We start from the raw sequence: 25,624 nt of genomic DNA, 5'->3' as shown, positions 1-25,624 counted from the left end.
CCCCCCCCAGCGATGGAGGGGACCAAGAGCTCCGGGGGGAGCCCAACCTGGGGGGGGTCGTCCCCAGCGGGGGGGGAGGGGGGGGGAGGGAGGAGGTGGAGGAGGAAGCGGAGATGAAGGCAGTGGCGACGTCACCGGGGGGCCGGTTCCTCAAGTTCGACATCGAGCTGGGTCGCGGTGCCTTCAAGACCGTCTTCAAGGGCTTCGACACCGATACCTGGGTGGAGGTGGCCTGGTGCGAGCTGCAGGTGAGGTCCTGAATGGAAGGGGGGGGGGGTCTTCAGTCATTGGGATGGGGAGGTCTCACATTGAGCCAGAACCCTCTTCCAAGGACAAGGAAGGTCCAAAGGCATCATGGACTCAATGGTGGAGGTCTCAGATTGAGGTTGAACCCACTTGCAATGGTATAGAGAGCACAAAGTCATCATAGACCCAATGGCTGAGGTCTCAGTTTGAGGTTGAACCTCCTTATAATGGCATGGAGAACCCAAAGTCATCATGGACTCAATGTTTGAGCCCTCAAATTGAGGTTGAACCCACTTCCAAAGACAAGGAGGCCCCAAACTCATCATTGGGCTAATGGTGGAGGTCTCAGATTGACCCTGAACCCCCTTCCAAAGACCCCAAATTCAGCATAGACCCCATGGTTGAGCCCTCAGATTGAGGTTAAACCTCCTTATAATGACAATGAGACCCCAAATTCATCATGGACCCCATTGTTGAGGTGTAGAATTGAGGTTGAACCTCATAAACACAAGGAGACACCAAATTCATCATGGAGCCAATGGTTGGGGTCTGAGATTGACCCTGAACCCCCTTCCAAATACCCCAAATTCATTGTGGACCGAATGGTTGAGGTCCACACTGAGCCTGAAACCCCTTCCAAAGTCAAGGAGGCCTCAAATTCATCATGGACCCCATGTCTGAGGTCTCACATGGACCCTGAACCCCTTTCCAAAGACAAGGAGACCCCAGATGAATCCCTGAAGCTCCCCACTCCATCATCCCAATGTCCTGCTGGAGCTCCTGACACCAGGCACATGAATCCCATCCTCTTCCTGCCCCACCAATGGTCCATGGGGACTCGAAGGAGCTTCGAGGTGGGCTGAAGCTCACCCAAGGCATTGAGGGGGAGATGCTCCTTGGCTGTGGGGTGGGTTTGAGGTTGTTCCATTGCCTCCAGGACCGCAAGTTGACCAAGATGGAGCAGCAGAGGTTCAAGGAAGAGGCTGAGATGCTCAAGGGGCTGCAGCACCCAAACATTGTCCGCTTCTATGATTCCTGGGAGTCCACGGTCAAGGGCAAGAAATGCATTGTCCTGGTCACCGAGCTGATGACCTCGGGCACCCTCAAGACGTGAGTGATGAGGGACGTGGAATGGGGTGGGAAGGACATGGACATCACCCAGTTTCATGGGCAGGGCTGCCTCGTGTGACTGAGGTCTCACGTTGGGGTTGAAACCACTTCCAAAGAGAAGGAGACCCCAAATTCATCATGGCGGCAATGATGGAGGTCTCAGATTGACCTGGAACCCCCTTCCAAAGAGAAGGAGACCCCAGACTCATCATGAACCCAATGGTTGAGGTCTCCAATTGACCCTGCACCTCCTCACAGGTACCTCAAGAGGTTCAAGGTGATGAAGCCCAAGGTGCTCCGGAGCTGGTGCCGGCAGATCCTGAAGGGCCTCCACTTCCTGCACACCCGGACACCCCCCATCATCCACCGGGACCTCAAGTGTGACAACATCTTCATCACGGGCCCCACGGGCTCCGTCAAGATCGGAGACCTGGGTTTGGCCACGCTCATGAGGACCTCCTTTGCCAAGAGCGTCATTGGTGAGCCCCATTGTGCCCAGTGGTGGTGGTGCTGGTGGGTTCCTGGCTCTCACCATAGCATCACCCCATAGGGACCCCCGAGTTCATGGCACCAGAGATGTATGAGGAGCGCTACGACGAGTCGGTGGACGTCTACGCCTTTGGGATGTGCATGTTGGAGATGGGCACCTCTGAGTATCCCTACTCTGAGTGCCAGAACGCGGCGCAGATCTACCGCAAAGTCACCAGCGTGGGTCGCCAGGGTGGGGGTGGTGGTGGCATCCTCACGGTGGTGGCATCTTCATTGTAGTGGCATTGTTATGGTGGTGGCATCATCTTGGTGGTGGTAGCGTCATGGTCACAGTGTCGGGTGGCATTGACATTGCGTTGGCATTGTAGTGGCATCATCGTGGTGGTGGTATTGTCATGGTGGTGGCATCATTATAGTGGCATCATCATCATTATAGTGGCATCATCATGGTGGTGGTGGTATTGTCATGGTGGTGGCATCATTATAGTGGCATCATCGTCATTATAGTGGCATCATCATGGTGGTGGTAGCATCGTTGTGGTGACATCTTCACCATCATAATATCACCACGGTAGTGGCATTATCATTGCAGTGGAACCGACAAGATTGTGGCATCATGGTGGCGGCACAATTCTTGTGGTACCATTGTCATAGGAGTGGCATCATCACCATGGTGGTATCGTCATCATTCTGGCATGATCATGATGGTAGTGGCATCATCAATGTAGTGGCAGCATCACCATGGTGACATCGTGACTGTGATGGCATCATCATTATGGTGGCATCTTCACCATCATGGTATCATCATGGTAGTGGCATCGTCATTATGGTGGAACCGTCCTCGTGGCATCATCAGCATGGTGGTGGCATTGTCATTGCAGTGGTATCATTATCATGGTGGCATCGTCATTGTGGTGGCATCCTCACCGTGGTGGTATCACCATTATGATAGCATGTTCACATCCCTGTGGTGTCCCCATCCTGGTGGTGTCCCCACCACGCCACTTCTCCCCTGCCCCCTCAGGGCATCAAACCAGCCAGCTTCTCCAAGGTGACCGACCCGGAGGTGCGGGACATCATCGAGGGCTGCATCCGGCAGAACAAGGCTGAGAGGTGGGTGACGACCCCATGAGGGTGTTGGGTGCCCCCTTGCCATGGGCAAGGTGGGTGCTGAGCGCGTTGGGGCCCCAGGTTGTCCATCAGGGACCTGCTGAACCACGCGTTCTTCGCCGAGGACACGGGGCTGCGCGTGGAGCTGGCCGAGGACGATGTGGGGCTGGAGCCCTGCCTCGCGCTGCGCCTCTGGGTAGAGGACCCCAAGAAGCTCAAGGGCAAACACAAGGACAACGAAGCCATCGAGTTCAGCTTTAACCTGGAGGCCGATGTCCCCGAGGAGGTGGCCTATGAGATGGTGAGGAAGGGGGGGTCTGGGGATGGGGACTCCATGGGGCAAGGGAGAAGCTCATGGGAGGGTTCGGTGGCATCAGCTTGGCTTGAGCCATCCTGAAGGTCAATAATGGTTGTGGATGTCGTGGTTCGTCCCTCAGGATCTTGAACCACTTCCAAAGCCAATGACACCCATAAATACACCCATAAACCCTTCATTGGGCCCCTCAAACTCATCTTAAGCCCTTCCAAAGCCAATGGCATCCAAAATACACCCATAAACCCTTCATTGGGCCCCTCAATCTCAGCTTGAACCCTTCCAAAGCCAAAGCTCCTCCAAATGAACCCAACAGTTGCCCCTGTCCTTGGTGCTGAACTCCTTTCCCAAGCCAGCGGCTGTGCCCTGGCCACCCCCTGGCCTCCTCCATGCAGGTGAAATCCGGCTTCTTCCATGAGAGCGACTCCAAAGCTGTGGCCAAATCCATCCGGGACCGGCTGGCAGTGGTCAGGAGGAGCCGGGAGAGGAAGCAAGCAGAAGGTCGAGGCCACCCTGAGAGTGAGGACACGGAGGTGGATCAGCACGTGCGGCAGCAGCTCCTCCAGCAGCACGGTGAGACCCCCATTGCCCACCCCATGGGACCCCCATTGCCCACCCCATGGGACCCCCATTGCCCACCCCATGGGATCCCCACTGACCACCCTATGGGATCCCCATTGCCCACCCCGTGGGACCCCCATTGCCCACCCCATGGGATCCCCACTGACCACCATATGGGATCCCCATTGACCACCCCATATGACCCCCATTGGCCACCCCACGGGATCCCCGTTAACCACCCCATGGGACCCCCATTGCCCACCCCATAGCCCAACTAATAGGACCCCCATTGCCCACCCCATGGGATCCCCATTGCCCACCCCATGGCTGGTGGTCTCCCAGCACCACTCACCCCTTGGGTGCCCCTCAGCAGCTGATGGGCTCTCGGACGCTGGACCCATCGCAGATGCCACCAGCAGCTGTGGTCTCCTTGGGTGCTACCAACCAGGCCCCCCCCAAGATGGGGCGTCCCCCCCTTGTGGCCACCACATCCCATTGCAGGTGGGTCCCTGTTGCGCCGCCGCGGTGGGGTGGGCACAAGGGGGTCAGGTCCCACCACATGCTTTGACCCACAGGTGGAGGGGACATCGATGGACATCACCGGAGCTGCCACCGTGGTGGGGCTGGAGCCCCCCGGTGGGGATGGGGAGCTGGGGGTGACACGGAGCTGGGGGATGGCACCCGCAGGGGTAACACGGCCACAACCAGCACCGGGGGCACCAGGGCCTGGGATGCCACCGTCAGGTACCGGGATGCCACCAGCCCCAGGGTTGCCACCAGCTGTAGGGATGCCACCAGGCCCAGAGATGCCACCAGCGAGTGGGATGCTGTTGCCCAGCGGGATGCCACCAGGGCCAGGGATGCCACCAGTCCAAGGTGCTCCAGAGATGCCACCAACAATGGGGATGGCACCGGCTCCATCTGGAATGCCACCAGCCCAAGGGGTGCCAGCATCCGTTGGGATGCCACCAGGTCCAGGGATGCCACCTCCATCTGGGATGCCACCAACCATGGGGATGCCACCACCTCAAGTGATGCCACCATCCATGGAAATGCCAGCCCCTATTGGGATGCCACCTCCCCCTGTGATGCCAGCATCCATTGGGATACCACCATCCCAAGGGATGCCACCAGCCCCAGGGATGCCATCAACCATGGAGATGCCACCCCCCATTGGAATGCCACCTCCATCAGTGATGCCACCATCTGTTGGGATGCCACCAGCCCCAATGATGCCACCACCTCAAGGGATGCCACCATCCATAGGGATGCCACCAGCCATGGAGATGCCACCATCCATAGGGATGCCACCAGCCATGGAGATGCCTTCAACCATGGAGATGCCACCACCCCTAGGGATGGCCTCATCCATAGGGATGCCTCCAACCATGGAGATGCCACCTCCCATAGGGATGCTGCCACCTTTAGGGATGGCCTCATCCATAGGGCTGCCCGCACCCATGGAGACGCCACCATCCATAGGGATGCCCCCAGCTCCATCCCCAATGCCACCCCCCATAGAGATCCCCCCTCCATATCCCCACCCCACCCCCCCACCCCCCGACCCCCCCCCTCCCACCCCCGGACCCATCCTCCTCACTGCGCATCCCCGAGGCCGCCTCCACCCCCCCCGACGCCGGTGCCCGTGGGGAGCGATGGCGCCAGCGCCGCACTTCCTGCCCGCGGCCCCGCTTCCAGCTCACCGCGCTCCAGGTCAGTGGGGGGGGGATACCCCATAGCCCCCTATGGGGGGGGGGGACGACACCCCCTAACCCCCCCCAACCCCCCCAGGTCTCCTCGCGGGGGGACAACACAGTCGAATGCCAACTGGAGACCCACGACTGCAAGATGGTGACCTTCAAGTTTGACGCCGATGGAGATGCCCCCGAGGACATCGCCTGTTACATGGTGACCCCCACAAGTGCCCTGCACCCCAAAACCCCTCCCCTTGGTCCCATGGGGGTGTGCGCGTCCCCCTTAACACTTAACTCCCCCCCCAATGAAGGTTGAGGACAACTTCGTGTTGGAGGCCGAGAGGGAGAAGTTCGTGGAGGAGCTCAAGGCCATTGTGGCGCAGGCGCGGGGTCTCCTTGGTACCCCCAATGTGGACCCCCAGGTGCTCCATGTACCCCCCCATTCAGTGTCCCATTTGGGGGTGTCTGTCCCCCCCCCATTGACCAACCCCAATGGGGTCTCCCCATAGGTTGGAGCCATAGAGACCACGGCGAGCGGTGAGTGATGGGGGGGATTGTGGGGATGTGGGGATGGGGTGAGCCCAGCTCTGAGCACCCCATTGCCTGCAGAAGCAGCCCCCCAATCGTCCCCTGTGGGTCGCTGGAGGTTCTGCATTAACCAGACCATCAGGAACCGGGAGGCCACCGGTGGGTGAAGAAGGGATGTGCGGGGGGGACATTGGTGTCCCCAAGCCTACAATGACATCCATGGGGTTGGGGTCACCCCAATGCAGGTCCTGGGGGTCCCGCAGCCCCTCGCCAAGCCCTGGGCAGCTCAGCTGTTGGTGGCCCTCAAGGACCAGCAATGGGGCCGGATGGAGCAGGGGACCCCACACTCCATAGCCCAGAGGCCATTGGCCCCATAGACCATGGGGTTGGTGGCCCTCGAGGGCAGGAGGTGGCCGTCCCCAAGCCCGGTGTCCATCGAGGCTTTGGGGCATCCCAAGAGCAGGAAGAACCCAATGGAACAGGGCTGATGGTGCCCAAAGCCCAGGAGCTCGGTGCCCCCCAAGGCCCAAGTGCTTGGGAGCAGGATGGAGCTGAGCAACCGGAGCCTGTGGGACACCAGGAGCAGGGAACCGGCGTGCCCGGAGCTTGGGATGGAGCCAGGGACCGGGAGGTGTTGGTCCCCCAGCACCAGGAGCCGGATGTGACCCAAGGAGCAGAGGCGGTCGGCACCAGAGAGTGGGAGGAGGATGGACCAGCAGGACCAGAGGTGCTCGGCCCCAAGGGCTGGATGTGCCCCATGGAATGGGGGTGCTCAGCACCAAACCCCAACCCCTTGGTGTCCCCCAGACCCCAAGTCCTTGATGTCCCCAAGCATCGCAGATCATTGTCCCCATGATCCAGGACCTCGATGTCCTCATAGCCCCCATGGACCTGGTGCCCCCCAACCCCTCGGTGTTCCCCATGGGGCCGTTGTCCCCAAGCCCTCACCATCCCCAACCCCCACCCTCGGAGCCGGTGCCCCCAGGCCCTGGCACTGACCCCCCCCCCCATTGCCCAGGGCCCCCCCCCAGGCCGTGGTCCTGGTCCCTTTGCCCTGGGCTTCAGCTGCCCCCGGCTCAAGAACCCAGTGAGCAGGAGGAGCTGGAGCCGCCGCATCAAGAGCTGGGCTCGGCGCCTGCGGCAGCCCCCCCCCCGCCGGGAGCCCCCCCGGCACAGGTACCCCCCCTTTGTAATCCCCATTGTGACCCACCCCCATTGGTAACCCCCTCATTGTGACCCCCCCACTGTGACCCCCCTTGTGACCCACCCCCATTTATGACCCCCCCATTGGTGACCCCCCTTGTGACCCCCCCATTGTGACCCCTTTGTGCCCTCCCATTTGTAACCCCCCCCTCTGTAATCCCCATCAGATCCCCCCCCTTGTGATCCCCCCCTTATGACTCCCCTTTGTGACCTCCCCATTAATGTCCCCCTTGTGACCCCCCCATTGTGACTCCCCCTTTGTGCCCCCCATTTGTAACTCCCCATTTTGTGACCCCCCCCTATTTTGACCCTCATTGTGATGGGTCAGCAAAGACCCGCTTATGAGCCCCCCCTATTGTGACCCCCCCGACACTTCCTTTGTGACCCCCCTTTATGCACCCTATTTGTGACCCTCCTTTATGACACCCATTTACGACCCTCTCCTTTGTGCCCCCCACTTTGTGACCCCCCCCCATTAATGCCTCCCCTCTGTGACCCCCCCTGACCCACAGAGGAGCAGCAGGATCTTGGGGACCCACCTGGGCCAGATCGTTGCCAGGTGGGTGTTTGGGGGGGGCACCATGGGGCCCTTCACCCCTTTACCCCCCCCATCACCCCTATACCCCCATCACCCCTATAGCTCCATCACCCCTATACCCCCATCATCCCTTTACCCCCCTATGACCCCATGCCCCCCATCATCCCTATATCCCCCTATGAAACCTATACCCCCATCACCCCTTTACCCCCATCACCCCTTTACCCCCCTATAACCCTTATATCCCCCCATCACCCCATATCCCCCCTATATCCCCTCCCAGCCATCGCACCCTGAATCCGCGCCCCCCCCCCCAAAGCGAAGGCGAATGGGGGGATCCCAGCTCCGAAAGTGAAAGCGGGGGGGGGACGGGGGGGCCCCCCCCCCCCCCCGGCGCCCCCTCGCGCCCCCCCTGGTCCCCCTCGTCCCCCATGAGCAGTGATGGGGATACGGACCCTGAGGACCAGGATCTGCGCCTGGAGCTGCGGCGGCTGAGGGAGAAGTAAGGCTGGGGACAATGGGGGGCAATGGGGGGCAATGGGGGGTAATGGGGGCAAGGGGGGGAAATGTGGGGTAATGGGGGAATTGAGGGTAATGGGGGCAATGTGGGGTAATGGGGGGCAGTGGGGGACAATGTGGTACAATGTAGGGCAATGGGGGTAATGGGGGGCAATGGGGTAATGGGTTTAATGGGGGTAATAGGAGGCAATAGGGGCAATGGGGAGCAATGTGGGTAATGGGGGGCAATGGGGGTAATGGGTTCAATGGGGGTTAATTGGGTGCAATGGGAGGCAATGGAAGCAATGGGGTCCCCTGTGGGGGTGTGGGGCTCCCTATGGGGCAGTTAAGGGGCAGTCTCTGTGGGTCCCCATAGGCACATCCAGGAGGTGGTGGCGCTGAGGGCACAGCAGGACCGGGAGCTGCGGGAGCTCCACGAGCGGCTCCGAGCGCTCAAGGAGGAGCGGGGGGGGGCCCAGCAATGGGGGGGCCCCCCCCAGGGGGACCACGGGGGACCCCCCCCACACCCCTGCCCCGGGGGGTCCCCGCGGCGGCTTCGGGGGGCTAAGGGAAGAGGAAGGGGCAGGGGGGGCACAGGTGGGGGGAGGTCACGGGGGGGGGGGTGAAAAGGGGGGGTTGGGTTATAAAGGGGGATTTGGGTTATAATGGGGGGGGTTTGGGTTATAAAGGGGGGGGTTGGGTTATAAAGGGGGGGGTTGGGTTATAAAGGGGGGTTGGGTTATAAAGGGGGAGGATTTGGGTTATAAAGGGGGAGGATTTGGGTTATAAAGGGGGAGGATTTGGGTTATAAAGGGCAGGATTTGGGTTATAAAGGGGGAGGATTTGGGTTATAAAGGGGGAGGATTTGGGTTATAAAGGGCAGGATTTGGGTTATAAAGGGGGGTTTTGGGTGCAGACGGGACTCGGGGCTCCCCATTAATCCCAATCCCCCCCCCCAGGCCTCCCCCCAAGCCCTCAGGCCCCCCCCAATCCCCCCCCGGCCCCCCCCAAGCAGGGGCTGTTCACGGACGACCTGCGCCGCCTGGTGGACGAGTGGGTGCAGGACACGGCCCGGGGGCAGGTACGGGCCCCCCCCCCCAGTATGGGGGTGCTGGGGGGGGGGGGGGTCCCCAATATCTGACCTTAACCCCCCCCCATATCCCATAGGGGACCTCATCGTGGGGCATCCGAGGCACCCGAGGGCCCCCCCCGAAATGGGGGGGGGTCCCCCCGCCCCCCCCCAGAAGCAAGCTCCGGGGGGGGGGGTCCAGGCCTTTCCCAGCGGGGGCTGAGTGAGGGGAGCCCCGCTTGGACCCCCAAAACCTCCTCATTTCACCCCAAAATCCCTTCGTTTCATCCCAAACTCTTCTGATTTTACCCCCAAAAATCTTTGGTTTACACCCAAATCCCCTTATTTCATCCCAGAATCCCCTCATTTCACACCAAAACCTCCTCATTTCACACCAAACCCCTTCATTTTACCACAAAACCCCCCATTTTACCTCAAAACATTCTCATTTTACCCCCAAATCCCCTCAGTTTACCCCAAAACCTTCTAATTTCACCCCAAAATGCCCTCATTTTACCCCAACCCTCCACTTTACCTCAAAACCTTCTCATTTCACCCCAAAATCCTCTCATTTCACACCAAAACATCATTTTACCTCAAAATCCCCTCATTTCATCCCTAAATCCCCTCATTTTACCTCAAAATCCCCTCATTTCATCCCTAAATCCCCTCATTTTACCCCAAAATCCCCTCATTTCACCCCCAAATCTTCTCATTTCACCCCAAAACCCACTCATTTTACCCCAAACGCCCCTATTTAAGGTCATTTCCCCCCCTTTTTACCCCCTCCGTTGTGGTGTGGCCCCAAATCACCTCATTTTACCCCAAAACTCCCTTGGTTTGACCCCCAGTGGGGAAACCTCAGTTTTCAGCCCCAAAATTGCCTCATTTTTCCCCAAAACTCACCTTTTTTTGGAGCCATTCCCAACTTTTCCCCTCCCCCCCAACCGACTTTTGGGTCTCCAAATCCCCCTTTTTCACCCCAAAACTCCCCCTTTTGGGGCCTTTTCCCCCCACAAACCCACTTTCCAGACCCAAAACCCCCATTTTTCACCCCAAAACTCCCCTATTTTGGGGCCTAGCGCTCATTTTATGCCTTTCCCTACAATAACCCCACTTTGCAGACCCAAAATCTCCTCTTTTCCTCTCAAAATCCCCCTTTTTGGCTTCCCTTTGGCATAACCTCACTTTTAAGACCCAGATTTGCCTCATTTCACCCCAAAACCCCAATTTGAGGCCTAAGCCCCTTTGTTGAACCCCAATAACATAAACCCAGTTTTTAACCCCAAAACAGCCTCATTTCACCCCAAAATCCCTGGTTTTCACCCCCAATATATCCAGAGCCTCAAAACCATCGTTTTTCACCCCAAAACCACCGTTTTTTGACCCAAACCCCCACCATAGGCCTGCAATTTCCCTTCTTGCAGCCGTGGCAATGGGAAACTGGTCGGACTGGTTTTACTGGCGCCCCATCCCCCTGACCCACTGGTCCCACTGCCCCTCCCCCCCCCCTCTTTATCCCCCTTCCCCTCACCCATTTTTGGGCCATTTCCCGGGGTTTTCACTCATTTCCGTCACCCTTTCAGCAGCCAGCGCTGTTTTGGGGTGAATTCCTGTGTTTTCTGGTCCTGAGGGGCGTGTTTAAAGTGTATTTTTTGGGGGGGGGGGAACTCGTTATAAAGTGCGAAAACACCCCAAAAAGAGACAGAATAAAGCGTGGTCAATGGGAGCCACTCTCAAGATGGCGGCGCCACTCCCAAGATGGCGGCTCCCACCGTGCCCCCATATGGCAGGCGGGCAGCCGTGTGCCCTCCCCAAGATGGCGGCGCGGCGCGGCCAAGATGGCGCCGCGGCCCCGCCTTTCCCCTCCCCGTTTCCGCGTTTGAATCAAACTTTCCCGGGCGGCCGGAGGAGGCCTGAGCCGTGGCGGAGGCGGCGGAGCCGAGGCCGGGCCGGGAACGGGAGGCGGTAACGGGGGGGCGACGGTAGAACGGCGAGGCCGAGGCCTCGGGCCTGCCCGCTGCGGCCTGAGGCCTACGCGGGGAGGTGGAGGAGGCGCGGAGGCCGCGCGGGGCCCTGTGGGCCTCTGAGGCGGGGGAAGGACCCGGAGGGGCCTTAGAGCGGAGCGGACGGGACCTATAGGTTCTATAGGCGTTTAGAGAGGGGGGGGTTAGGCTTTTGGGGGTGTCCCAGGGCCCTATAGGGACCGCAGGGCCCTATAGACCCCTTGAGGGGTGTTGATTTGGGGGGGGGTGTTGTGTCCTTAAAGCCCCTATAGGGAGCTTTAAGTGCCCCCCCCAGGGGGGTCAAAGGGGAGTTGTGGTTGTGGGGGGGGTGGGTTCTATAGGGGGTCACCTATAGAAGGGTAAGGGGGGGTGGGGCCATGTCCCGGCCTGGGGGGGGTCTATAGGGGTCCATAGGGGTCCGTAGGGGGGGGGGCCATGGCCTCGGTGCCCGTTTACTGCCTGTGCCGCCTGCCCTATGACGTCACCCGCTTCATGATCGAGTGCGATGGGTGCCAGGACTGGTTCCATGGCAGGTGGGTGCGGGGGGGGCACTGGGAGGCACTGGGATGTAATGGGAGGCACTGGGGGGTTGTTGGGAGGTACTGGGATTCACTGGGAGGCCTTGGGGGGGGTTACTGGGATGTATTGGGAAGCACTGAGGTGTGTTGGGATGCACTGGGACATTGGGGGGGTACTGGGGGGGGACTGGGATGTAATAGGAACCACTGGGATGCGTTGGGATGCGTTGGGATTCATTGGGATGCATTGGGATTCGTTGAGATGCATTGGGATGCATTGGGATGCATTGGGATTCATTGGCATTCATTGGGATTCATTGGGATGCATTGGGATGACGCTGACTGGGCTCCCTGCAGCTGCGTGGGGGTGGAGGAGGAGGCAGCAGCCGACATCGACCTCTACCATTGCCCGAAGTGTGAGGTCCTGCACGGCCCCTCTGTCAGTGAGTGCCTATGGGGGCCCTATGGGGATCCCTCTGGGCTCCTTTTCCCCTATAGGGCTGGGTCTGGGCCATGTGGGGCCATACAGGGCAAGGTCTGGGTCCTATAGGGCCGTATGGGGTCAGGTCTGAGCCATGGGGACCTGGGTATTGGCCCTATAGGGCCATATGGGGCTGGGGTGTTTGGTCCACGCTGGGTCCATATGGATCGATCTGTTCCTGGTCCATATGGCTCCATGCATGCTGGATCCATACGGATCCATCCATCCCTGATCTGGACGGATCTGTATGTGCCTGGTCCATAGGGCTCCATCCATGCCTGGTCCGTGTGGCTCCATACTTGTGGGGTCCACATGGTTCCATTCATCCCTGATCCATAGGGCTTCATCTATGTTTGATCCTTCTGTGCCCAGATCTATGTGGATCCATCCATGCTGGGTTTGTTTATGGATACAATTGTGCCAAGTCCATATGGATCCGTGTGTGCCTGGTCCATATAGATCCGTCCATATGCCATCCATATGGCTCTGTCTGTGCCCAGGTCCATAGGGATCCATGCATGTCTGCTCAATAGGGATCTATCTGTGCACAGTCCATAGGGATCCATCTGTGTTGGGTCCATCTGTGTTGGGTCCATCCATCCCTGGTCTAGATGGAGCCATCCGTCCCTGCTCCATACGGATGCATCCATCCCTGCTCCATATGGATCCATCCATCCCTGCTCCATACGGATGCATCCATATGGCTCCATACGGCTCCATCCATCCCTGCTCCATACGGCTCCATCCATCCCTGCTCCATACGGCTCCATCCATCCTTGCTCCATACGGATGCATCCGTCCCTACTCCATACGGATGCATCCATCCCTGCTCCATACGGATGCATCCATCCCTGCTCCATACGGATCCATCCCTCCCTGCTCCATACGGATGCATCCATATGGCTCCATACAGCTCCATCCATCCCTCTCTCTGCAGTGAAGCGGCGCCGGGGCCCTCCGAAGCCTGCGGAGCCGGAGCCACCGCGCCCGGTCCGCACCGGGAGCGCTCAGTTCATCCGGGAGCTGCGGGGCCGGACCTTCCCCAGGTGAGCGGCCCTATAGGAACCGGGCCCTATAGGAACCAGCTGCGTCCGCCCCATAGGAACCTCATTGAGCCACTGGAGGACCTATAGGAGCCATCGCGCTGCTGTAGGAGCCCTACAAAGACTCTATAGGGCTGGTGGGATCTCCACAGTCACCTTGGGATGGTCCTTATAGGATCTATAGGGGCTGTGTCAGCCGTTTGATGACCACAATCGTGTTTAAAGCAGTTGTAGCACCCATAGGAGCTCCCCAACCATCTCCAAACCCATTGTAGTATCTATAGGAGCTCCTCAACCATTTTCAAACCCATTGTAGCATTCATAGGAGCTCCTCAACTATTCCCAAATCCATTGTAGATTCTATAAGAGCTTCTCAACCACCTCCAAACCCATTGCAGCACCTATAGGAGCTCCTCAACCACCTCCAAACCCATTGCAGTACCTATAGGAGCTCCTCAACCCCCTCCAAACCCATTGCAGTACCTATAGGAGCTCCTCAACCATCTCTAAACCCATTGTAGCACCTATAGGAGCTCCTCAACCCGCTCTAGCCCCCCCTGCAGCCCCTATAGGAGCTATAGGTGCCCGTAGTGACCTGTGCTCCGTGTCCCAGTGCGGATGAGGTCCTGCTCCGGCCCAGTGGGGCACAGCTGACGGTCGAGTACCTGGAGGAGAAGACTTTCAGTGTCCCCATCCTGGTGGCTCGCAAGGAGGGGCTGGGAATGACGCTGCCCCCCCCCACCTTCACCCCCCGCGACGTGGAGCACTATGTGGGTGAGTGCAGGGGGACCTATGGGCTCTATAGGGGGAGTTTGGGTTCTCTGTACCCATCGGTAGGGGTTCAAAGGGGGTTTGAGGGGTCCCCATGACTGCTCCATATGGGGCTGTGGGGGTTTGGGGTCCCCATGACTGGTCTATAGGGGTCTGTAGGGGGTGGGTGGGGGTCCCTGGGGTCAGGCTATGAGGGTTCTATAGGGGTTCAAGTGGGGTTAGGTGTCCCTGTGGTTGGTCTGCGGGAGTCTATACAGGTCCATAGGGGTGGTTGGGGGTCCTCTGACTCATCTATGGGGGTTCAGGGGGCTTTTCAGGGTTCCTGTGACTGGTCTATAGAGATCTATAGGGGTTTATGAGGGCTTGGGGAGTCCCTGTGATCATTCTATAGGGGTTCAGGGAGGGTTGGAGGGTCCCTGTGACCAGTCTGTATGGGTCTATAGGGGTTTGGGGGGGTTGGAGCACCCCATGCCTGGTATGTATGGGTTTGGGGGCAGTTGGGGTGTCCCTATGACCTGTCTGTAAGGGTCTATTGAAATTCATGAAGGTTTGGGGGGTCCCTGTGACTGGTTTATAGGGGTCTATTGGTGCTTGTGGTCCCTGTGACTGGTCTATAGGGGGTCAGGGTGGGCTGAGGGCTCCCCATGCCCTCTCTATAGGGCTCTATAGGGTCCTTGCTGCCCCATAGGTGCTGAGAAGATCATCGACGTCATGGACGTGGGGCGCCAGGCCGAGTGCCGCATGCGCCTCGGGGACTTCGTCACCTACCTGGGGGGGCCCCGGCGCGACCGGGTCCTCAACGTCATCAGCCTCGAGTTCTCTGACACCCGGTGGGTCCCATCACACCCCCCACTATGGCCCAGTATGGCCCAGTATGGCCCAGTATCCCTGGAGGCCCTCTGGAGCATCCTCCCACCTTGGGATCCCTATGATGGCATCTCCAAGGGAGCCCTCTAGAAGGGTTCTCTGACCCCAAGGACCTTCCGAGTGTATCCCAGTATATCCTGGTATATTACTGTAATCCCTCCCCGCAAAGCATCCCCAGGACATCCCTGCTCCTTCCCCATGGGATATCTCTGATCCCCCCCATCCCAAGGACACCTCACCCCATAGGGCTCCACTCACTCCGTAGGGGTGTTCTTCACCCCATAGAGGGCTCAGTCACCCCATAGGGCCGCCCTCACCCCATAGGGGTGTCCTTCACTCCATAGGGCTCCACTCACCCCATAGGGGTGTCCTTCACCCCATAGAGGTCTCCCTCACCCCATAGGGGTCTCCCTCACCCCATAGGGTTCTCCCTCACCCCATAGGGATCTCCCTCACCCCATAGGGTCTCCCTCACCCTATAGGGGTCTCCCTCACCCCATAGGGTTCTCCCTCACCCCATAGGGTCTCCCTCACCCCTTCCCCCGTTCCAGGCTCTCCAACCTGGTGGAGACCCCGCGCCTGGTGCGGAAGCTTTCCTGGCTGGAGAACCTGTGGCCGGGGGAGTCGGCGCGGGAGCGACCGAGCCTGCAGAAGTTCTGCCTCATGGGAGCCCGCGACAGCTTCACTGACTTCCACATGGACTGCGGGGGCACCTCCGTCTGGTACCATGTGCTGAGGGTACGGCCCTATGGGAGAGGGGGAGGGTGGGTGTGGGGGGGGATTGGGGGGTATTGGGGGGCTACAGGGGGGATATTGAGGGGGTATGGGGGGGTATTGAATTGCTGCAAGGGTTAGGGTTAGGGCATCCGTAGCAATCCCCTATAGATCCATCCCCCACTTAGACCTCCCTTAGTGCTTCCACTACCTACTTTGGTCCTTCTTTGGCTGCCTTTCACACCTCTTTGGGGTGCCCTTACCCCCACTATTGTGCCCTATCCCCTGCCCTATGGGTACCCTATGGCTGCCCTATCTTCTCCTCTAGGGTACCCTATATCTTGCCCTACAGCGACCTGTGGCACCCTTTACCCTGCCCTATGGCTGCCTTATCCCTTGCCCTAGGGTACCTTATCCCCTGCCCTATGATACCCTATACCTTGCCCTATGGTAACCTATGGCACCCTATCCCCTGCCCTATATCTGCCCCACGGCAGGGCGAGAAGATCTTCTACCTGGCTCGCCCCACTGCGGCCAACCTGGCTCTGTTCGAGGCCTGGAGCAGCTCCCGCAACCAGGCCGAGCTCTTCTTTGGGGACCAAGTGGATCGATGCTACCGGTGTCCCCTGCGCCAAGGCCAGACCCTCTTCATCCCCACAGGTACCTACTTATGGCAGGGGGACCCCCAAGTGCCCCATTCCCATGTTCCTGCCCCACATATTCCATGTTCCTGCCCCACATATTCCGTGTCCCGCAGGTTGGATCCACGCCGTGCTGACCCCCGTCGACTGCTTGGCTTTTGGGGGGAACTTCTTGCATAGCCTCAACATCGACATGCAGCTCAAGTGGGGCACGGGGGGGCTTGGGGGGGCTTTGTAGGGTTTTGGGGGGCTGGGGTGTGCCATAAAGCGACCCTGGGCTGCCATAAAGTGGCCGTAAGGTGCAGTGGGGTGATTGTGGGGTGCCATAAAGTGCCCATAGGGTGCCATGGGGTAACCATGGGGTGCCATGGGGTGCTCATGGGGTGCCATAAAGTGACCGTAAGGTGCAGTGGGATGATTGTGGGATGCCATAAAATGACGACAGGGTGCCAGAGGGTGACCATGGGATGCTGTTGGATGCTGTTGGGTGCCCATGGGATGCTGTTAGGCGCCATGGGATGCTGCTGGGTACCCATGGGATGCTGTTGGGTACCCATGGGTTGCCCATGGGATGCTGTTGGGTGCCCCCCCATGACCCCCATGTCCCCCCCCCAGGGCGTACGAGATCGAGCGGCGCCTCAGCACTGCCACCCTCAAGTTCCCCAACTTCGAGACCATTTGCTGGTATGTGGGGAGGCACCTCCTGGACACCTTCCGAGGTGGGTCCCTGCCTGGGGGGGCCTGGGGGTCCCCATCCTCATCTTGGGGGGGTCCACATCCTCATCATGGGGGGGTCCTGGGGGACCCCATCCTCATCATGGGGGGGTCCTGGGGATCCCTATCCTCATCATGGGGGGGTCCCCATCCTCATCTTGAAGGGGGTTCTTTGGAATGCTGGGGGGGAGGTCACATCTCCATCCCATGGCATCTTTGGGGTCCCAGCCCTACCCTGGGGTCTCTGGTTTGGGGTCCCATCCCTTTCTGGGGTCATCTTTGTGGAGGGGGAGTGAACCCCCCCCAAAGAACCCCCCTTTAATGGGGATGGAACCTTCCAAACCCAGCCCAGATTGGAAGGTCGCATTCCCATTTAGGGGGGTTCTTTGGGTCCCAGCCCATTTTGGGGTGATCCTGGGGCCCCTATGGTGGTGATGGGGGGGTTCCATGGATTGGGATGCCCCCAGGGCTGCGAGAGAACCGGAGGCACCCGGCTGCTTACCTGGTGCATGGGGCCAAGGCGCTGACGGCCGCGTTCCGGGCCTGGACCCGCAAAGAGGTGAGGGGAGGACCCCAAATGGGGGGGTTTGGGGTGATGGGGGGGTCCCCATGGGGTTAAGGGGGTCTATGGGGGGGTTATGAGGGGGGTGTTGTTGGGTGCAGCCAGGTTGGAGGGGGGTGCTCCTGGGGGGGGTCCCCATGGGATGCTGGGATGTGGGGGCGCTAAGGGGGGGTATTGAGGGGCTATGGGGGAATCTTGGGGTGCTGTGGAGGAGATATGGGGGGCTATAGGGGTCTATTGGGAGATATTGGGATGTTGGGGGGTATAGGGGGATATTGGGGCTATGGGAGGGGTTTTGGGGTACCCCCCTCTTTAGGGGTTCCCTGCTCGGGGGGGGGGGGGTACCCGGGGGGGGGGTTTGGGGGAGGGCCCCCCAGTTTGACCCCTTCCCCCCCCCAGGTGCTGGGGGAGCACGAGCATGAGATCCCTGACACGGTGCGGCCAGGCCAGCTCATCCGGGAGCTCGCCAAGGAGATCCGGCTGGTGGAGGTGGGAGCAATGGGATGTGCTGGGATAGACTGGGAGCACTGGGAGGGATCGGGGTGTGCTGGGATAGACTGGGAGCAATGGGAGGGATCGGGGTGTGCTGGGATAGACTGGGAGCAGTCAGCTAGAGGGGGATACACGGGGAACAGTGGGAGAGAGCATGATACACTGGGGGCAATGGGAGGGATTGGGATGCACTGGGTAGACTGGGATAGACTGGTAGCAATGGTAGAGAGTGGGATACGCTGGGGGCAGTGGGAGGGATTGGGATGCACTGATAGCAATTGGAGGGACTGGGATGCACTGAGATGGACAGGGATACACTGGGAGGAATGGGAGGGACTGGGATACAGTGGGAGCAATGGGAGGGATTGGGATGCACTGGGATACACTGGGGGCAATGGGAGGGACTTTGAGGTACTGAGAGGGGGCTGGCATGTACTGGGATGCATTGGGAAGCACTGGGAGCACCTCCCTGACCCCTCTCCCCCCCCCAGGAGCTCTTCCAACAAAGCGCTGGGAAATCAGGGACCCCCTTTGGCCCCCCCCGGGGAGTTCCCCCCCCCCTCAAGGAGCCCCCCCTCAAAAAGGGGGGGCCCCGCAAGCCCCCCCCCGCCTTGCGCCCCCCTGACGAGGGGGGGGGGCCCAAACCCCCCCAGGAGGAGGAGGAAGAGGTGAGGAGAGGGGAGAGGAGGGGGATTTGGGGGGGGGGGTTGGGGGGAACCCCATTAATGGTGGGTTCCCCGCCCCAGTTTGACCCCCCCAGTTCCAGCCCAGAGGAGACAGATCCTGATTCTGAGGGGGACCCCCAAATCCTGCTGGCCAATGGGGGAGCTCGGTGAGTGGGGGGGGCAATGGGGGGGGGGCAATGGGGGTGTCTCAGAAGGGATGTGGAGGCACTGGGGGGGGCAGAGGGGGGTAGGGTGGGGCAATGGGGGGTCTCAGATGGGGTTCAGGGGGTCCCCACTGACCCCTCCCCTCTCTTGCACCCCCCCTCCCCCCCCCCAGGTCTCGTCGCAGCCGCCCAGGGGCCCGTTGGGGGTCGCAGGTGCCCCCATCCCCCCCCTGCTCCCCACCCAGCCCCCCCCTGGACCTGGACTCGGAGGAGGATTTGCAGATTGATGAGACCCCCCCGCGGCGCGGCCCCCGGCGCCTGCCCCGTGAGATGGGAACCCCCTTGGGACCCCCCATTGCACCCCAATACCCCCCATTGCACCCCAACACCCCCCATTGCACCCCAATACCCCCCATTGCAACCCAATACCCCCCCATTGCACCCCAACACCCCCCATTGCACCCCAATACCCTCCCATTGCACCCCAATAGCCCCCGTTGCACCCCAATAGCCCCCATTGCACCCCAATACCCCCCATTGCATCCCAATACCCCCCATTGCACCCCAATAGCCCCCGTTGCACCCTAATAGCCCCCATTGCATCCCAATACCCTCCCATTGCACCTCAGTAGCCCCCATTTCACTTCAACACCCCCCCATTGAATCCCAACACCCCAGACTTTGGGGACACCAGGGCTACCCCATATCAGAGACCCCCTCATCACCCCCAAATCCCTCCCCATCTCCTCTTATCCTCTATTAACCCCCATCAAGCCCCACTTTTGAGTTGCTCCCCCCCCCCCCTTGAGTCCCCTCCTTCACCCCCATCCCCTTTTAACCCAATTCCCCCCCCATTGAGGGTGCTGGGGGGGGGGGAGAGGGGGGGTCCCCCCACCTTGGTGACCCCCAAATCCCCCCCAGGGCTCCCCCGGAAGCTGCCCCGGGCCAAGCCCTGCTCTGACCCCAACCGCGTGCGGGAGCCAGGGGAGGTCGACTTTGACATCGAGGTGGGGGGGCCGGGGGGGGGGGGGGTCTTGGGGGGGGGGGGTTTGGGTTCTGGGGGGGGCACTGGGGGGGTTCGGAGGGGTTTTGGGGAGGGCAACTGAGGGGGTCCCGATGGGGTGATGGGGTCTTGGTGGGGGGGGTTGGGAAGCACTAAGGGGGCTTTGGGAGTGTCCCAGAGGGGGTTTGGGGTCTTGGGGGGGGGGGGGCCACTTGGGGGAGGTTCAGAGGGGTTTGGGGGGGGGATTAATGGGGGGGGTCCCAGAGGGGGTTATAGGGCACTGGGGGGGGGGGGGATTTGGTGCATTGGGGAGTGTGGCTTGGGTCTGTTTTGGGGTCCCAAGGCTGGCTTTGAACCTCCCCCCCCCCCATAGGAGGACTATACCACTGAGGAGGAGGAGGGGGGGGCCGGGGGCAGCGCTGCAGGGATCCTGGACCTGCTCAAGGCCAGTCGGCAAGTGGGGGGCTCCGAGTACCCCCAGCTCAGGTGGGGGGGGCACCAAGGGCCTGGGGAGGGGGGGGGCCCTTTGGAGCTGTTGATGTGTTTCTAAGGGGTGGGTGTTGGAGCTGGCTTTGGGGGGGGCTGTGTATAGTTTGGGGTATCCCTTTGTGCTCTGGGGCTTCGTTTGGAGGGTGTCCCCCCATTAACTCCCATTAACCCCCATAGACCCCAGTTAATTCCCATAAATCCCATAAACCCCCATAGGTCCCCATAGCCCTCCATAGACCCCCATTTACCCCCATAGACTCCCACAGATGTCCCATAAATCCTCGTAGACCCAGAGTCTCCTATCAACCTCCATTAACCTCCATAATCCCCCAGAAAGCCCCATTAGCCCCTGTAAACCCCATAGACCCTCATTAACCCCCATAGAACTCCCTTTAACCCCCATTAGACCCCTATAAACCCCCATTAGTCCCCATAAACCCCCACAGACTCTCATAGACTCCCGTTAACCCCCATAAACCCTGTAGTCCCCCATAAGCTCCCATAGACCCCCATTAACCCCCATTACCCCCCCCGCAGCGAGGCCCCAGCCTCCCCCAGCACACGTGAGGCCATCCAGGGCATGCTGTGCATGGCCAACCTGCCTGCCGGCACCCCCCTGGGCCCCCCCCCCGTGGTGGGCGGGGGGGGCAGGCCCTGAGCGAGCCGGGGGGGGGCGCTGCTGGGATAGGGGGGGGCCCCCGACGAGCCCCCCCCCCGGCCCCCCGGAGCACAGACAGTGAGGATGAGGCCAGCCTGGATGAGCAGGACAGCCTGGGGGCTTGCTTCAAGGATGCTGAGTACAGTGAGTGGGGGGGGGTTTGGGGGGGTCCCCATTGGGTTTGGGGGGCATCCCCATTGGGTTTGGGGGGGTCCCCATTGGGTTTGGGGGGGGTCCCCATTGGGTTTGGGGGGGTCTAAAGGGGTTTCGGGGGTCCCCAGTGGGTTTGGGTGGGAGTCAAAGGGGGTTTGGGGGAGTCCAAAGGGGTTTGAGGGGGTCCCAAGGGGTTTGGTGGCATCCTCATTGGGTGTGGGGGGGTCCCCATAGGGTTTGGGAAGTCCAGAGGTGTTTGGGGGGGTTCAAAGGGGGTTTTGGGGTACCCAAAGGCGGTTGGGAGGGTCCCCAAGAGGCTTAGGGGAGTCCAAAGAGGGTTTGGGGGTGTCCCAAGTGGATTCAGGGGGTCCCCAAATGCTTTAGGGGGTCTGCAGGCGGTTTGGGGGGGTCCTTTGGAGCTGTTGTGTTTATGTGGGGGGCTTGGAGCCGGGTTTGGGGGGTCCCCTTTGGTTTTAGGGTGCATTTAAGTGGGATCTGAGGATTTGGGGTGCCCCTGGGTGATCCCCCAATGGCTCAAGGGGATATTGAGGGGGGGTCCCCTAATATTAACCCCCCTTTTTCCTCCTGCCCCCCCTAGTTTACCCCTCATTGGAGTCAGATGAGGATGATCCAGCGCTCAAATCACTGCCCAAAAAGAAGAAGGTCACGGACGATGCCCCTTGGAGCCCCAAAGGTTGGGGGGGGGGGGGGGGGCTATAGAGATGGGATTTGGGGTTTATAGGGATCTATGGGGGGGTGGGAGAGTTTGGGATTTGGGTCTCTATTGCCATCTGTAGGATGGGTTGGCAGAACCCCCCCCCCCCAACTCCCCAATGAGGGGGGGGGTCCCCCCATTATTGGGGTGCTTTTACCCCCTATAACCGTGTGTGTGTGTGTCCCCCAGCCCGGGTCACCCCCTCACTGCCCCGGCAGAGCCGCCCGGTGCGGGAAGGCACGAGGGTGGCATCGGTGGAGACCGGACTGGCGGCCGCCGCTGCCAAACTGGCCCAGCAGGTACCAATGGGGGGGCTATGGGGTGACCTATGGGGGGCGGGCGGGGGGTATTTAAGGCCTCAAGGGTGAGTATTGGTGCTGGGGGGAAGTTAAGGGGGGCAGGAGGTAGTTGGGGGGTGGGGAGGTGTCGTTATGGGGTGTGAGGGGATATAGGGGGGGCAGTTAGGGGGTGTCAATGGCAGCTATGGGGCAGTTGGGATCCCAAGGGAGGTGTTGGGGGTCTTTGGCTCTCTCAATGTGTGTGTATTGGGGTGCCCCTTAACTTCCCCCCCCCAAAGGAGCACCGGAAGCTGCAGCGCCGGAAGGGCCCAGCCAAGCGCCGCCCCCCCTCTCCCCCTTCACCCGAGGAGGAAGAAGAGGAGGAAGAGGAGGAGGAAGAACCGGAGCCAGAACCCGAAGGGGACCCCGAAGGGGACCCTGAACCTGAGCCCGAAGTCGAGCCCCCCCCGGAGCCCCCCTACCCCCCCAGCCTGGCGGACCACGAGTACACGGCTCGCCCTGGAGGGGGGGGACCAGGCCTTGGGGCGCCCCAAGCAGGGCGAGCGCCCACCCCTATGGCCCCTGGAGTGTTCCTGACACAGCGCCGCCCCCCCCATGCCCCCCCAGCGGCTGCACAGGGTAAGGGGATGGGGTTTGGGTTGTGCCCCCCCCCTTTCCCATCCCTGTGGTCGGCATTGGGGGTAACGAAACCCCCGAACCCCCCATCTTTATTGCAGGGAAGCGCCCCAAGAAGGGGTTGGCCACGGCCAAGCAGCGCCTGGGCAGGATCCTCAAGATCCATCGCAATGGGAAGCTGCTCCTTTAAGAGGAGGGGTGGGGCCAAGGGGTTGGCCACGCCCCTAAAAGGCGGAGCGAAGAATAGACCACGCCCCTATTTCCACGCCCCGCCAAGGAGCTGCAAGGGATCGGGAGTGGTTACCTTTGGCCACGCCCAGGGGGCGGTCCGAGTCGCGGCCACGCCCCCACAATAAACTTAGACGGAGGGGGCGTGGTCACGTAGAAGCCACGCCCTCCGTTGGCTGCCCATAACACCCCCTTCCGCAAAGGGGCGGGGCTTCGTGGAGGCGCGCTACACCCTCGCCTTCCCATTGGCTGCCAGCCAAGGAGCGGGCGGGACTTTGCCGCCCATTGCCGTTACTATTGGAGGAGGCGGGCCCGCCCCCTTGGACTGGAGAAGGGGCGGAGCTTTCTCTGATTGGTCCCTGACTGGATTTCTCTTTCCCCACGTGTTTTCAGGTTGATTGACGGGGGGCGGGGCCGCTTCCCATTGGCTGCCCCCTGTTTTGTAGGCGTGTCCCTCGGCGCGGCCCCTCCCCCCTTTTGTATTTGTTAGAATAAAAAAAAAATGATTAAAACCAGGTCCAAATCGCAAAATTTCATTAAAATAAGTCACGTGACACCCCACTGCTTCCTCGCGCGCTGTTGACGGCGAAGTCTCGCGAGATCTCCGGGGACTATAACGGACTGGCGGGTCGCCCTTCAGCTCTCGCGAGACTCCTCTCTCCTGTTCTCTCCCTCCCTTATCAGGGGAGATCTCGCGAGAGTTCGCTTCACCTCAGCGCTCTCGCGGGACGTTCGCACTCCGTCACCGGCGCCGGCGGAGCGGCCGCTCTGCCCCCAGCCCGTTTCCTCCTCCGCTTCCACGCCTCTCCCCTCTCCACACCCCCCGCAGCTCGTCCCTCCTCCGGTAGCTCCCGGTGGGGCGGGATCGGTCCCATCCCCGCCTCTTCTCCGCCTCATTCTCGCGAGGCTTCGGGGTCGCCTCGCGAGATCTCGCCCTTCAGGCCGGCGGTGAGTGCCGGTGTCGGACGGTATGGCAAAGGGAGGGAGATGCGGTTGCCGTTACCGGCGCTGTGGGGAGATGATGGGGACGTTGGGTTCGTTTATGGCGGGGATAGGGGGGGCCTCCTCCCTCCCTCCTCCCCCCCCATAACGATGGGCTCAATGAGAGTGCCCCCCATCCCCCATTCTCCTCATGAACTCTCGCGAGAACTCCCTCCCCTCACGCGAACCTTCACCACCCCTCCTCTCTCCCATTGGTCAGCAGCGCTGCAGCCCCGCCCACTTTCTGTCAGAGAAGCCCCGCCCCTTCTCCCTCCCCTCTCCTCCCGTCCCCGACACTCTCGCGGGACTCGGCGCTCTCGCGGGATCTCGGCGGGGCCGCGGCTCGGGGGCTCTGTGTAAGATGGCGGCGGCAGGCGGCGGCCGGGCCCGGTGCTGACCCCCCCCCCCCCCCCACAGCCCCATCCCCTTATTCCCGTTCTTCCACCGCCCCCTGTTAGCAGGTACCAAGTGGGAACGGGGGGGGAGGGGGGGCTCGGCCAACCCGCGGCTCCGCTGCCCTCAGCGCGGCTGTGGGTATGGGATGTGGGGGGAGGACACGAGTGGGCCCCGCATGACGGAGCCGGCCTCCCCCCCTTCACTTGTGCCCCCCTCCGTGTTTTAGGCCCCCTTTTCTCCCCAATTCCCCCCTATATTTTCTCTCATTTGAGGTTTTTTATGGGTGTTTTAGGCCTTCCCAATTTATTTGATTCTTTTCTATAATTTAGGAGCCTCCATCGGGCTTTTTCTTCAATTATTTAGGTTGTTCCCCATCTTTTAAGCCTCCTCCCCATGTTTTAGGGTTCCTTTTGCTACTTTAGTTATGTCCCCCCATGTTTTAATTCCCCCCACCCCGTTTATGCTTTGAGGATCATCTTTTAGGTCTTCCCTTCAATTAGCCCTCCCCAGGGCTCTGCAAGCATTTAAGGGGTCCCTTTTAGGGGGTTCTCTTAATGTAGGCCCTCCCCACCATTTAGGGGTCCTTTTCCTCCAGTTTCACCCACCTCATTTATAGTTGAGGGCCCTTCTTTTAATAAGCTTAAGATTTAGATGTTCTGTTTGTGGTTGTTCCTTTTCGTTTAACCATTTTACATTCTATGGTCATTTCGGGGGCTCTTTTTCATACATTACTATATAATTTCCCCTGTTCTGTGATTTTTAGGTCCTTTTCTTGGGGTTAACTTCTCCCAGCTCCCCATAATTTACCACTCTCTTCATTTAGACCCATTTCTTAGGCTTCTCTCTCCACCCCTTACGCCCCCCCCCCTTGGCTTAACCCCCCCAACCCCCCCCTCCAAAATCCTTTCTGCCCCACAAGACCTCACGGACTCCTACATTTTGCACCCCCCCCCCCCCCCCCCCCCCCCCAGAAGAACCCGGCTTCCCCCCACCCCGTGGCAAGCGGCTGGGACCAGGATGGACTGGTTGTGATTCCTGGTAAGTCCCCCCCTTTTTCTTCTATGCCCCCCCCATTTTTGAGGGGGTCCCT

The 25,624-nt window shown here is 60.5% G+C and overlaps 3 protein-coding genes across 3 annotated transcripts in view; all 3 read left to right on the top strand.

The window, feature by feature from the left end:
• Nucleotides 1-82: 82 nt before the first annotated feature.
• Nucleotides 83-8,916, top strand: WNK3 (WNK lysine deficient protein kinase 3). Its single transcript, XM_034071893.1, has 19 exons — nucleotides 83-248; nucleotides 1,184-1,356; nucleotides 1,615-1,835; nucleotides 1,907-2,064; nucleotides 2,870-2,958; nucleotides 3,037-3,256; nucleotides 3,664-3,841; nucleotides 4,200-4,330; nucleotides 4,405-5,349; nucleotides 5,405-5,542; nucleotides 5,621-5,737; nucleotides 5,835-5,945; nucleotides 6,033-6,060; nucleotides 6,133-6,210; nucleotides 6,297-6,778; nucleotides 7,070-7,227; nucleotides 7,767-7,813; nucleotides 8,117-8,294; nucleotides 8,667-8,916. The coding sequence occupies exons 1-19, from the start codon at nucleotides 114-116 to the stop codon at nucleotides 8,914-8,916; spliced, it is 3,837 nt and encodes a 1,278-aa protein (XP_033927784.1). The 5' UTR covers nucleotides 83-113.
• Nucleotides 8,917-11,784: 2,868 nt separating this feature from the next.
• On the top strand, nucleotides 11,785-23,674 carry PHF8 (PHD finger protein 8). The gene is given in 22 exon segments (XM_034071713.1): nucleotides 11,785-11,898; nucleotides 12,241-12,326; nucleotides 13,302-13,410; nucleotides 14,021-14,181; nucleotides 14,867-15,008; nucleotides 15,597-15,783; nucleotides 16,257-16,419; nucleotides 16,517-16,604; nucleotides 17,016-17,119; nucleotides 17,582-17,673; nucleotides 18,076-18,165; nucleotides 18,660-18,836; nucleotides 18,915-19,000; nucleotides 19,171-19,322; nucleotides 19,919-20,004; nucleotides 20,374-20,486; nucleotides 21,027-21,133; nucleotides 21,136-21,291; nucleotides 21,899-21,994; nucleotides 22,205-22,314; nucleotides 22,593-22,932; nucleotides 23,031-23,674. Coding segments are annotated over 22 exon segments (2,832 nt in total). The 5' UTR covers nucleotides 11,785-11,800; the 3' UTR covers nucleotides 23,120-23,674.
• A 1,831-nt stretch (nucleotides 23,675-25,505) lies between these two features.
• The window catches only part of HUWE1 (HECT, UBA and WWE domain containing E3 ubiquitin protein ligase 1), a 40,572-nt gene continuing 40,453 nt past the window's right edge, over nucleotides 25,506-25,624 (top strand). The window contains exon 1 of the mRNA XM_034071777.1: nucleotides 25,506-25,572. The gene's annotated coding sequence lies outside the window, so the exon portion shown is untranslated. The remainder of the gene's footprint in view (nucleotides 25,573-25,624) is intronic.

The sequence above is a fragment of the Melopsittacus undulatus genome, chromosome 22 (genome assembly GCF_012275295.1).
Source record: "Melopsittacus undulatus isolate bMelUnd1 chromosome 22, bMelUnd1.mat.Z, whole genome shotgun sequence".
In the NCBI taxonomy this organism is placed as follows: Eukaryota; Metazoa; Chordata; class Aves; order Psittaciformes; family Psittaculidae; genus Melopsittacus; species Melopsittacus undulatus.
This window is presented reverse-complemented; position numbering and strand designations above follow the sequence as displayed.

What these genes read in the sequence shown, in the direction of transcription:
- WNK3 (XM_034071893.1), top strand. Translation starts at nt 114, where the DNA reads ATGAAGGCAGTGGCGACGTCACCGGGGGGCCGGTTCCTCAAGTTCGAC. An exon ending in CGGGAGCCCCCCCGGCACAG is followed by an intron (nt 7,228 to 7,766) that starts GTACCCCCCCTT and finishes CCTGACCCACAG; the next exon opens with AGGAGCAGCAGGATCTTGGG. An exon ending in CTGGGCCAGATCGTTGCCAG is followed by an intron (nt 7,814 to 8,116) that starts GTGGGTGTTTGG and finishes CCCAAAGCGAAG; the next exon opens with GCGAATGGGGGGATCCCAGC.